Source organism: Clarias gariepinus, chromosome 12 (assembly GCF_024256425.1).
Source record: "Clarias gariepinus isolate MV-2021 ecotype Netherlands chromosome 12, CGAR_prim_01v2, whole genome shotgun sequence".
Classification (NCBI taxonomy): Eukaryota; Metazoa; Chordata; class Actinopteri; order Siluriformes; family Clariidae; genus Clarias; species Clarias gariepinus.
The window spans coordinates 8,580,281-8,593,664 of record NC_071111.1 but is presented as its reverse complement, the minus strand read 5'-3'; the positions used below and the strand labels follow the sequence as shown (position 1 = coordinate 8,593,664).

The window sequence follows — 13,384 nt, the reverse complement described above, 5'->3', positions numbered from 1 at the left end:
AGCATGTGCCTAAGACTTATACACACTACTGGTTAAAAGTTTGCACACATCTCCTACAGTATCTCCATGGAGTTTTCTGATTTTTCTTTATGTCTACACTGTAAAACAAGGCTATATGCGTCCAAAATCTGCAATAATCTTTTTCGAACAGTTGATATTGAGATGTGTCTGCTACTTATGTTCTGTAAATCCTTCATAACGGCTCTAATCTGTGGTGCTGTTTGTTAATTGGTGATTCCTGAGGCTGGGAACTCAGCCTTAGAAAATGAACGTCTCCTCTGCAGCAGAGGTAAGTTTTGGTCTTGCTTTCCTGGGAAGGTCTTCATGAGGGACAGTTTCATCATGGTGCAGTACACACTGTGTTTAAGAGATGTGTTATATTCTGCAAATTTGCAGATTTTTATGGGTGTTTTGGCTAATCAGGGGCTACCTGGTAATACCGTGATAAAATTGCACTAGATAAATTAAGAGCCCTAATAGCGAAGAAGCAGAGCTGGACGTGGCAGAACTGGAGATGCTTTGGGAGTGACAAGAATGGACAGGATTAGAAAGGGATGAGTATATTAGAGAGGCCAGATTAAGATGGTTTGGACATGTGCAGAGGACGGATGAGGGTTATATCGAATGTTAGAGATGGAGCAGGAATAAGAAGGCCCAAGGGGAGGTTTATGGATGTGGTGAGGGAATGATCAAGGAAGATGTGCTAGACAGAGTTAGAGGAGACACATGGCCCACTGAAGAAGAAGAAAGAGAAGGAGAATGGGTGTAGAAGATAACCAGAGTAATTTAGTAGTGCCATCTAGCGTTCAAATCAAGCACTACAGTATAAGCATGCATATTTAATATAGATCCGTTTATCATGTAAGTCATCATGAGATGATGTATGATTCAGGTGATGAAGGGAAAGTGCTAAAAATAAAACTAAACTTTGTGTTATTCTTTATAATGTTCATAACTTCACACACTTACAAAGTATTAAAATTATCAGTATGACCATGGAACAGCTTGCTTGTTAAAGGAAAATTGGATGTACAGTAATAAACTGGATATTATATATAATAATTATGTGTGTGTGTGTGTGTGTGTGTGTGTGTGTGTGTGTGTGTGTGTGTGTTTAAATACAGGACATGCTCCAATCCGCACTCAGGGAGAGTTATGTGCACTATGTAGTGTTGTATGTTACATGTGCGGTCAATAGTGCCATCTAGCGTACAAATGAAATACTACAGAAATAGCACCAATTGTAGAAAAGCAACACTAATACATTACAGTATAAGCATGCATATTTATTATAGATTTGGTTATCATGTAAATTATTGTGGGAGGGGGATTTAGTGCATGAGCTTATCCCATGTGGGATTTTTTTTTTCTTAATGATTCAAGTGCTAAAAATAAAAAAGCAAACTGTGAGTCATACTGTATATTGCTCGTAGTTTCACTTAATCACTTAAGTATTTTTAAAAAATCACTTGTTAGAGGAGTTGCATAACTATATGTGAGTCAGCAAAAAAAAATGTATACAAACTTAATGACAGGAAAAATAGTATGATGTATATTATATCAATGTAATATTCTAATATATATAATCTTGTCTATAAATATATAAAGTTTATCAATATACGTATAAGTAAAATATTTTTATATGAAAAAAAGGTATATATACATTTTTTGGCACACTGTATTATATATATATATATATATATATATATATATATATATATATATATATATACACAGGGTTATTTGCAATATGTGCGTTACATGATGTTCCTGTCCCATTAAATGCATGCGCAAAACAACAACAACAACAAAAAAAACCCAATGTCACGCGCGCACGCGGAGGGAATTCCCACCGGACGGACGCGGTTTGAAGGAGACAGCTGATGACATCACGCTCAGCTGATCCTGTGCTGTGCGCCTGCGCAGACATTTCGCAGGGTTCTACTGTATGTGGCTGGACGCGACTGTCGGTCTCGCTGTGCGGTGATGGTGTTCAGATCCGCGGCTGTGCGCGCTGGAGAAACGTCAAAAACCAGGAAACGCAGTGAGAAGTGAGAGAAAGTGGAGTAAACAGAAGTGAATCCTGGTGAGTATCGCAGGGTGACGCGGTTATATTATTAGGGTTGATTTAGTCCGAGCGCTGCAGCTCCTGATGGTGAAGCAGTGTTAAAACTGTTGCGCCATGTATTGACACGGATAGCTGGTGTGTGTCTACAATGATCTGGATGGTGTGTGTGTGTGTGTGTGTGTAAAGTTATTTTGTGGTATATTAACTGTTCACCCATTATTGTGTGAATAGTCCCATGTCTCAGTCAGGTCCTGGTTCTCACGAGTATGAAATATAAGTAAAAGTTGAATCCTGTCCATGCTCCAGGCCACAAGACTCCCAGCTGTCATTATTGTAATCTTTCCCTGACAGAACACACCCAAAGCACAGGCTGTTTGTGTTAGAGCAGGAGGAAGTCTCCCATTAACATGTCGAGGAGAAGAGTTCTCTAAACTATAAAGCTAAACTTCTGACAATATCACATAAAGTTTTCAGCGAATGTCGTTGCTGATTTGTCATTTCGTCAAGCGCAGACCATGTCCATATCATCATCATCATCATCCTGTGGTAACCTGAGTTTCGCTTTTAGTTTACTGGTAGCATACCTGACATTCTGAGTCATGTGGCTTGTGAGTCACTTTGCTGAGTTATTTTACATAATTTGCATTTTATTTTATTTTTTTTAGTCAGCGTGTTTGCGGTAAGATGGACTCGAGTTCCCCCATAGTGAACGGGGACCTGTCTCACCACGCTCAGTCTCAGATCGCCGGCGCGCCAAATGTGGAGGAGACGCTCCAGCAGATGAACATCCTCATCAAGGAGAACCGTGAGCTCAAAGGTGGGTGTGAGGAGAAAGGCCGTCACAGGCCGTCACAGGCCGTCACAGGCCGTCACAGGCCGTCACAGACCGAGACAGGCCGTCACAGACCGAGACAGGCCGTCACAGGCCGTCACAGACCGAGACAGGCCGTCACAGACCGAGACAGGCCGTCACAGGCCGTCACAGACCGAGACAGGCCGTCACAGGCCGTCACAGACCGAGACAGGCCGTCACAGGCCGTCACAGGCCGAGAGACAGAAACGGACAGGCCGTCACAGACAGACAGAGACAGAGAGACAGAGACAGACAGGCCATCACAGACAGACAGAGACAGACAGACCGTCACAAAGACAAACAGACCGCCACAAAGACAGACCGTAACAGCCCGTCACAGACAGAAGGAGACCGTCACAGACAGAAGGAGACCGTCACAGACAGAAGGAGACCGTCACAGACAGACAGAGGCGGTCATGGTCAGCCAGACAGACAGAGACGCTCATGGACAGACTAAGAGACTATCACAGACAAAGAGAGCTACCACCAGTTAGATTAAGAGACCTCCAGACTGAAACATTTCAAAAACAGTTAGAAGGGTATTAAAGATAGACAGACCTTCACAGACAGCAAGACCACCATCACAGTCAAGTCAAGTCATCCACCACCGAAAAACAGCGTGACCACCCTGGACAACCGGAGTACTGTATTTAAAGAGACTACGACAGATTAAACACCACAGACAGGGAAGTTATTAGAGAAAGAGAGAGAGAAAGACCATCAGCATAGACACAACCATAGGCAGAGAAACACCATAGGCCGAGACCACCAGAGGTTGAGAGACACCCACAGACATGGAGATCACCTCACCACCACAGACAGCAAAACCCGACCAAACAGCAAGACCTACATCTAAAAGGTGTCCCACAATTGACTAGGATTATAAATTATTTCAGATCACTGTATGGCTTATTTGCTTATGTCTTTCACCTCAATTTGCATCCACTTGGTTGTAACCCGCTTGTGTATTGGAACCTGTTCAGTCTTTATCAATTTGCTAAAGAACTGATCAAATCTTTCCTATTAATGATTGTCTAAAGTCTGTGCCACAGTGACAGTGTAAATACCCTCTTACTGAAGTTAAATGATGTACAGGCTAAGAGGAATAACACAGACTTATTTAACTACACATGCACACATGCATAGCTTATTAAAGATGATTGAGCACCTTCCATGTGTCTCTCGTGCACAGAAGCTCTAAAGCAAACCAACATGTCGATGAAGGAGAGGTTTGAGGGTCTGTCTGCCTGGAAGGAGAAGCAGAGGGAGGAGAGAGGGTTCCTGGAGAAGCGACTCGAGGAGGCCAAACAAAGAGTCCAAGCTCTGGACAGGGAGAACGAGCTGCTGAAGAAACATGTGCAGGAAATGGAGAAACAGCATACCGGTGCAGAGGAGGTGAGGGCACTGATTACATTGTCTCTTAAATGGCTTCTTATCTTAAATTAGCTTTTTTCAATTTTTAACATTTCTGTTCCTTTTAGAAAGCATTGAAATTTATCATGGATAAAAAGAAAAAAAGGATAAAAAGACTGAAGGACATTTCTGTTTTGTAATAGAGTTTACAATTAGCATAAAATATTTATGACTTAATATGTCACATATGAGTTACTTCTGTGATTGAACCCGAAGTAGAACCGCGGTATGTTCGTATCTGTGAAAATTCTTAACTCGAACGTTTATAAGTCAGGGACTATTTGTACTGACTTTTAACTTTTAAACGTCTACTTTTTTTTTCACTCAAAACTGAAGATTTTAAGCGTATTTGTAAAGCCCATTCTTGTTTGCTGTATGATGTCCTGCAGACCAAGGCGTTGATGAGTCAGATCGCCCGTCTGCAGGCTGAGAAGAATGACCTGGTGGCCATAAACTCTGAACTTCAGTTGAAGATGAGCCAGGGTTCTCCGGAAGATTCCTTCATTGAGATTCGCATTGCAGTGAGCACGCACACGTACACGTATATAAAAAGCCTTCATACAGTAACTTCACCTAAACACATTCTCTTATACACTGTAGATTTGTTTATACAGATAAAGGTATTACTCTGTGTTTTGTAGGAAGGTGAGATGAACGTGACCAGAGACTTACCTCCTCAGAAAGACCTTTCTGCATCTTGCACGTATGTTGAATTCTTTCACTCCATCTAGATGAATATATGCATTTTTTTCGTTCCTCTAAGGCTAAATCTGACTTTAAATCTTTCATTCTCACATGGAGGAAGTTCTGTTTGCATAAGGTTTAAAACAAACCGAAGAATTCCTGAAGGAGAAATGTTTCATCACAGGTTAAAGGTGGATTGATTCGGAGAGAACAATTCGATACAAACCATTCCCGGAAATAAACACCCTGACCTAACACAACAAACCAAAACAGAGTGACACCTTTTCCCTGAACGTGTCTCCCTGTTATGTATAAGGATTCTCTGTAAATATTAAGATACCTTGTAATTGTAGTCACGATCTTTTTGAGTTTAAAACAGTGTTTGGAATGTGAAATCCTGTTTTTGCATGCTTGTGTGTGTTTGTGTACAGGACTAAACTGGACATGACTGTGTCTCGTCTGGAATCAGAAGAGCAGACGGTGAGTCAGCTCCTGCAGTCTCTGAGAGTCGAGACGCAGCAAAAAGAGAAACTGCAACTCCAACTACAGGCTGCACAGAAGAGGTGCAAACACACTTACACTTCAATACACACACTAAATCATTCACACACAACTAAATACACAGAGGTGCTGAAACTTGTGTTTTTCATTATACAGTCGTTATGTAAAGTCAGATTTTCACAGTTAACACACGGAGAGGTTTACATCTACAGTAAGATAAATTAGTGATGTTACTAAATAAACCTTCAAAAAATAAAATTAAGTTTTGGCGCAACAGTTGACTGTAGATTTTTTTAAATCTGTGAACAAATGATTAATATACTGATATTGACCAGTTTGGTTGTTGATGAATAAATATAACAATGCCCCGGTGTGTATTGTTATAAAATTGTCGATATATGATACACCTTATTCAGGTAAAGTTATAATAGCATTTGTAAAGGACTAGCAGTATAGAGATTTTCATTCTACACTATCTGTTAGAGCTATTCCACCATTTAAATAACAACCCACTAACCCCTCTTTCACTATTCTGTTCTACTGCTTTAGGAATTAGTATATTAGAGGGACAGTGCAGGTAGAATAGTTTGGGGACAACGTTAGAGAGGCCAGATTGCGATAGTTTGGACATGTGCAGAGGAGGGGATGATGAGTAATTAGGGAGAAGAATGTTGGAGATGAAGGAAAAGAGGAAGGCCCAAGAGGAGGTGTATGGATGCTGAGAAGGAGGACATGCAGGACGTTGGAGTGACAGGGGAGGATGTGTTTAGACGGGGTTAGACACATGTTCCACTGAGGTCACCCCTAACGGGAGCAGCCGAAGGAGGAAGATGTACGGTTTGTATCAGGTGGCAACAAATATTCAGAGCATGGGCAGCGATCAACTAAGTGAAGGCTCTTATCCAGCCCGTTAAACCTGTGCTTGAATCTGAAATTAAATTATTTTGTTATTTTGAAGAAAAATCCTGTGTTATTCAACTAAGGGGGAACATAAGCATTAAAGGAAGTCTATTATGCAAAATTACCTTTTTTGTTATTTTTTTGACATTCAGATGGGTCTCTAAACAAATATGTATATATTAAATATCGTATAAAAGAGTATATATTATATATATATATTAAACAAGCTGATTAGATTTCCCCCCAGCTTGTTGCTCAACTCTGCTGTTCCCTAGAGGGGCGTGGCTCAGCAATAGCTCATTTACATAAGCAACACGTTTGGATTGGAATTGATGAAATGAAGAGAGTTCGAGGTATTAAAAATGCATCATCTAAGGGGTATTTCAGCTGTAGAATTAACTCACACTTTGGGTCAGTTGTGAGTCCTTTGGGGGAGCTCTAAGACCTGTTTTAACTTGTTGAAGAAATTGTAAAATATTGGACCTTTAAACTCAACTCAGCTACTGACAAACAATATGGCAATGATCATTATTTCTTTGGGAAAAAGATCAAAATTTAAGATAAATATCACAAGTCTGTTCATGTGGGTTCTGTAGAATGGTGCTTTGTCATGTTTTACAGGTGCACATCTAAATTATGTGCTGTAAGGCATGCAGAACACCCTTACATGATGCACATCAACACTTTGGCTTCCAGATTCATACAAAAACACAGAGCAGCGTACAACTTACCGAATATAGTTTACACATTCTTTCTTAAAGGATTGCAGAACTGGAGATGAAGGAACTCAACAGAGAGAGTGAAACCCAGACATCTTTGCCCTGCGTGACCACTGCACAGGAAACTCAGAGCAAGATCTCTCAGGAGGAATCAGCCAAAGTGAGTCAGAGCTGAAAACTAATCGTCAAAAGAGAAAGTTTTATAAAGAGTAGGACAAGCTTACTGTGAGTATGTGTGTCTTTCAGTCTGCCTCTGAGGTTGAGAACCTGAAAACTCAGCTAATGAGCTTGTTTAATGAGCTCCAGCAGGCCCAGAGTAAGCTGGACGAGGCGGAGAACATGAAGAAGAACCTCCAGGACAGGTGCTTCACGCTAAACATCTAAATGTGCAAAAGTGCAAACTGGAATGGACCTTAATGGGATTGTGGATCATGAACCTGCATTAATAAAACAGCCCATCATATAATATATGGGGAACACAATCAAAAAGGTTCACAAATGAAGTTTTAATCGCATAAGGATTTACCCCCCTGTATTTGGTACTTTGAAAAGAGACAGAGATGTCATCAGTGCATCAGCTGAGTTTATCGCTCTATTTTTTGCCAAATTGAATAATAAAGTTTTTTTATTTTTTTTTATTTTGTGATTCTGTCCTAAGATCGAACGACAATAACTTGTTACATTAAATCAGGTATTAAGTAGCATTTTAGGTGATTTTTCACCAGAAAGATTTTTAGATTCCTGGTTCAGTCGGCTCCATTTTGATGCCAAGTTTATTACTGTATCATGTACGGTTGCTGAGATATGGCCAGTGTGAGTTTGAGTTAAAAATCCTATTTTTAGAATATTTAAACACAGATTCAGTGATGTAGTAAGAAAGAGGAAACCCTCTGACTCATTGTGATACCAGGATTTCCCTTTTACTCCTAAAAATAACTGGAGCAGCAGTGTGGTTATGTTCTTCTATGACAAGTGGAGTAACCTGGATAGTGTTCATTAAAGTGCTTTAAAACAGTGTTTAGGATAAACCCCCCCCCAAAAAAAAAAAGGTCTATAAAATCATTATACATATAGACAGAAGAAATCATTTTACTTATTCACTGTTTTGTTTTAGAAGTATAAAGTAAATTTTATATCAGTTCTGTGACTAAGGATGCTGGTTTACTAACGTGCATTGCCACTGTACTAAAATGCTAATACAGGTGTAAGGAGCTGGAGCAGGACCTGTGCACACTGAAGACCCAGCTCGGGGAGAGGGAGCAGCTGCAGGCTGAGAACGACAGAGTGAAGGTGCAGCTGGAGAGCATGCAGGCTGCCAACAAACTGGAGCAGAAGAAGGTCCAGGAGGAAAGGTCTGAACAGCATGCAGATGTTAAACACAGCTAGATTTGGATCCCAGTTATACATCAAAACTGATTAGGTAGAGATAGGCGTGATTTAAATCGACATACAGCGAGGTGTTAACGAGTCGGTGGGTTTGTATTAATGCACTAGTTCTAGGTTGTTTTCGTTTCCATAGACATGAAGGACACAAGAAATGAAAACATAATCTCTGATGTGGTGAAGTTTTCTGTCAGTGGTTTGTAATAGAAGTACAGTATCTCTTTTAGCGAGGTAATCTCTATAGGACAGGAATTGGCAAAAATGACACGCTGTTTTTTTTTTTTTTTGTCTGATTAAATATGAGGCTGCTAAGGGAACGAGTAATTATAAGGGGAACTCATTTGTTTCACTAAATTTCCACAACGTGGCTGGTTTTAAATGTGGATTGTAGCAGGCAGCTAGTCTCCCTCTTTTCCATTACTGTGGACCTACTTTCACCCACGCTGCGGCCAACAGTGTAATTAATGATTGTTAGAACACCTGCAACACACATAGGTGATACATATAGTCTAATGTCCCAGTGCTGTTACTGCCTATTATCACCACTTGTGGAATGCCTCGGTCCAATCAGATTGCTCGGTTGGAACTAACTGTGGTATAACATCAACTAATCAGCATAAGGGTGTTAACAGTAAATCTGATTCATCACACCACCTCTGAAGGGTTGTATTCCTGTGCATTAGTCTGTTTTGTTATCACAACCATTATATGCAAACAATAGATTGATCAGTGTTGAAGATTTTTCAGATTAAAATGCATTTTGTAAACTTCTGGTGATTTGAGTTTTGAGTATAAATGATCCAGGAATGATTTTGAAATCTGAACTTTCCCTCTTTAACCCCGTTCAGGACTGCTATGGCCCAGCTGAAGGATGCGTACACCAAGCTGTTTGAGGATTATGAAGAACTTCAGCAGGAGAACAAGAAACGACAGGTGACCCTTCACATGCTTTACAACATAACATCAGGACTGTTTGTGTGTTTTTAATTTTGGTACTCATTATTAAGTTCAAGTTAATATAACACATACAGTAAGGCTGGGCAATGTATATAAAAATTAGTATGAAGCGTTTAATAAATCATTTTGTAAAACGCACCCTTTTGTTTGTGTGGACGTTATTCAGGGAAACGTATCACGGGAGGAGTACGGTGATCTCCAGACCAGAATGGCTGCAGCCGAGCAAGCTCTGGCGGACAAGCAGCAGAAGATCGATTTGATGAAGCAGGAGCTGTGTGAGAAGGACAAAGAGCTGGACACCGTGTCTGTGTTTAAGGCTCAGGTAATGTGTGTCAGAGTTTACAGCTGTTCTACTCTATACGCATAAGCTTAAACATCATAACATCAGAATAAGGAATAAAGTGCTTCCTGTGGCCATAACTGGGGTGTAGGTGCCAGACGTGCTGGTTTAAATATTTAATATAATTAGGAGTTTCAGCCACAACTGTCTTTAGGGGTTACACAAAATTTGTCCGTGACATCACCCGTAGGTTTTCTGAAGAGTGGTTTTAAACCCTAAACCCCTGGTTAATTCATAAATAGGTAAATGGAACAAACGGAGCCTGGCTGTTGGCTGTAACACATCTACTTACCTCAAGCTAGCTAACTTAGCATTAGCTTAGCTAAAACTCTGATAGAACTCAGTCATCCATACCCTACACCTCGTCCCGTGTTAACTCTTACATTTTTTGTGATAAGTTAAACTACACCGATTCCAGTTAGCTCATTAGTTAAAGTGATGCGTAGCAGACAGCTAGTGGTTTGATATCTGCAATGCAGCTGTCACTCAAATCAGCTACATCCCTAATTATGAATAATTTTATGCCTTAATTTCGTTTTAACTGCTGAGTTACATAAAATTTCACCCCATACTTTGGTCATGAAATGGAGACCAAAGCCGCTTTTTTGGGGGTTGGAGTTGACTTTCACTTTAGGAGCCAATAGTCATCCTAGTGGTCATTTAAGGAATTACATGTTTTGGCACTTCTGTATTGGACACATTTTTCAATGTCCACACTGCCTACTTCTGCCTACTTCTGCTGTGCAGAAAAGCAAGGCAGATGTGCTACCCGCTGTTGGGTGTTACTCCAGCCACTTACGAGATGTTTTTGTAACAGTCTAAAGTCCTATGGATTTTATCATCAATTAATGTGAAAAAGACAAAGCTGCAGCATCTGTTTGTATGTCTTTCTGAAAATCAGCTCAGAAATCAGTAGCTGAAATCCTACAGTAGCTCTGTATGTTGCTGTATTTTGCCCCCTAGTGGTTAAACAAAGATTTGACACTATGTTTAAAACCCTAGTGAGCTGATAGATCGCTATATTTAGTGTCCGTGTGTGTGTTCACAGGCAGAGGTGTATTCCTCAGACTTCTACGCCGAACGAGCTGCGAGGGAGAAGATTCACGAGGAGAAAGAGCGCCTGGCTGCTCAGCTGGAGTTCATCAAGAAGCAGAACATCCAGCTACAAGATGAGGTGGAGTCCATGGGCAGGTACAATTTGTCTCATTTTTGTTGTATGTGTATTTTTGCTCTAAGTCCATTGCAGATTTAAGTGTATTAAGCAGAGGTGATATATATATATTTTTTTTTTTGGTACAGGCAGTCTATGAGTGAGATGCAGAGAAGACACATGTCTCGTGGTGGAAACCCAGCCGATCATCAGGGGGCCAGGGGTAAGCTGATACAGGGCGCCAGGGGCAAGATTGCAGCAAACTTGTCTGTGTCTTTCGAACACTGTTACCGAAACATATTTAAATAACAATAAGTGTATAAATAATAGGAATAAAACACTTGATGTGTTCTGTTTTAGGAAAATAATCAACTGTGTCGTATGATGAAGTAAAGTTATTGTTACTGACCTAAAGTTGCGTATTGTACAAAAACAGCGCAACTTGAAGTGTTTTATTCCTCTTATACCACAGCAATTAAAATTTTTATTTTTAAGCCTTTTTAATATTTTTAAGTCCTTTTTAAATCTATGTTGTAGAATGTTCGTTAAAAAAATCGACTCTCATTTAATCCTCTCTCAGGGAGTTTCTCACTCACTGATCATCTATATCGCTTTATCCTGGGCAGGCACGCACACGGGTGCACACGCACACAAACACAAGTGCTTATTCACACACTACGGGGAACACTAATTTAGAGTTAGCCAGTTAGCCTTATCTGCATGTCTTTGGACTGTGGGATCCAGAATCCAGAGTACCCGGAGGAAATCCTAAATCGAACCCTGGAGGTGCAAAGCGACAATGCTGTAGCCACTGTGCCATCTCTCAGGAAGTTTCTAAAACAAAAATCTCAGTCTCCCATCCCCCCACCGCCCCCAAGCTGCCATTGTGGGCCCTTGAGCAAGGCCCTTAACCCTGTCTGTTCCAGGGGTGCTGTATCATGGCTGTCCCTGCGCTCTGACCCCAAATTCCTACCATGCTGGGATTTTTACTGTGCGATAATGTATATAATGACAAAATAATTGTGCTTTGGGAGGACGAGCGAAAATAAGGGAGTTTGTCGTATAAAAAAATGCATTAATCTGCGGATGATTTCAGCAGGAGTATTAACACAAACACTTTTAAGGAAGCTCTAAGGACTTCGTTACCTTTAAGATATGTCTTGTCTGTTTGTTTCTCTCTCAGTTGACTGGCAGCAGCCGGTCAATATTCCCGAGCATGCCTGTCCTAAATGTGGGGAAGTCCTTCCTGACCTGGACACTTTGCAAATCCACATCATGGACTGCATCATCTGAGCCTCGACAGCCTGTCAGGAGTCGTACAAGTCTTCACCTGAGTGACACGACAAACAGGACAGCGGGATCTCGTGTACTAATCACATTCACAATACATACAAACCCCTGCATTCATATTTAACATAATCTCTATAAAGAATTTCGATCAAATAACTCTCCAGTCGCTCTGCAGATCTAATTATTTGCTGTTCTTAAGTATGTAGCAGAAAAGACAAATGACGAGGGAGAGTGATCTGTATATCCTGCAGTAAGAGGTTTTTGATTTTAAATGGTCATGATGCAAATGAACTTCAAACAAGAGGTTGGAAAAAAATGTCAACTGCTGCCTGTTGAAGAGCTGGGAGCTATATATTTTTTATTTATATAATATATATATACAGCAGAGAGAAACAAAAAAGAAGATGGGGACGTGTTTATGCTCCTTTTATTGATTTATATTATATATATATATATATATATATATAGATTACAAGTTATTTTGCAGAAGGTTCTTTTTTTAGTTAAAATATATTCGCATTTATGAGAACTGGGAGAAAAAAAATCATCAGCGTATTTAGAAAGCTATAGTAGCAAGTGGTTTATGTTGAGATGAATATAAGTGGATAAAGCTTTAAAAACGCTCTAATGCTTTAGTATTTATGCAGGGTCTTCTTTGCTCACGAGTAAAACTGTAGCTGTTTTCAGGTTCTGAAGTAATTATATCACCTATGCATCCATGTTTAGCCTGTAATACAATAAAAAAAAAAGTTTAAATAAATGCTATGTGGTGCGGATCTTTGTGCATCTGAAACTTGGACTAAATACAATACTGTATCAGAGCTGACGAACTGATTTTCAGTGCTACAACTAGTTCTGGTTGAGTGGTGTATGGCTTTGAAGCAGTTTCAAAAAAAAAAAAAAAAAAAATCCTCATACTATGGAACTACAATATGTTGTTCTTTTAATTGCTGCCATTTAGGGTCACGATAGTGGAAATTTATTTCTGCATATTCAACCTCACCTTCCCAGAGTCCTGGAATATGCCTGGACCATCAGGGAAGAAAAAACTCGTTCAGTATATTCAGGTCGTCAGGTGACTTAATTTTATGGCCACATAATACTGCTGAGTCTAGACCTGAGCAAC

General features: G+C 40.2%; 1 protein-coding gene across 2 annotated transcripts; it reads left to right on the top strand.

Moving 5' to 3' along the window:
- The first annotated feature begins 1,924 nt into the window (after nt 1-1,924).
- Nucleotides 1,925-12,661, top strand: optn (optineurin). 2 transcript variants are annotated; one of them, XM_053508911.1, is made up of 14 exons: nt 1,925-2,086; nt 2,738-2,885; nt 4,114-4,316; nt 4,724-4,855; nt 4,976-5,037; nt 5,450-5,581; nt 7,181-7,298; nt 7,385-7,500; nt 8,341-8,490; nt 9,370-9,454; nt 9,645-9,800; nt 10,867-11,009; nt 11,118-11,191; nt 12,152-12,661. In XM_053508911.1, the coding sequence occupies exons 2-14, from the start codon at nt 2,753-2,755 to the stop codon at nt 12,259-12,261; spliced, it is 1,614 nt and encodes a 537-aa protein (XP_053364886.1). In that variant the 5' UTR covers nt 1,925-2,086; nt 2,738-2,752; the 3' UTR covers nt 12,262-12,661. The 2 variants fall into 2 exon arrangements, with proteins under 2 accessions (XP_053364886.1, XP_053364885.1); XM_053508910.1 differs by having other exon boundaries at nt 1,926-2,086; nt 2,734-2,885.
- The last annotated feature ends 723 nt before the right edge of the window (nt 12,662-13,384 follow it).

Bases quoted from the DNA above. Each gene is read 5' to 3' on its own strand.
- optn (XM_053508911.1), top strand. From the start codon at position 2,753: ATGGACTCGAGTTCCCCCATAGTGAACGGGGACCTGTCTCACCACGCT. The intron at 11,010-11,117 runs GTACAATTTGTC...TTTTTGGTACAG, and splicing joins GAGGTGGAGTCCATGGGCAG to GCAGTCTATGAGTGAGATGC. The intron at 11,192-12,151 runs GTAAGCTGATAC...TTTCTCTCTCAG, and splicing joins CGATCATCAGGGGGCCAGGG to TTGACTGGCAGCAGCCGGTC.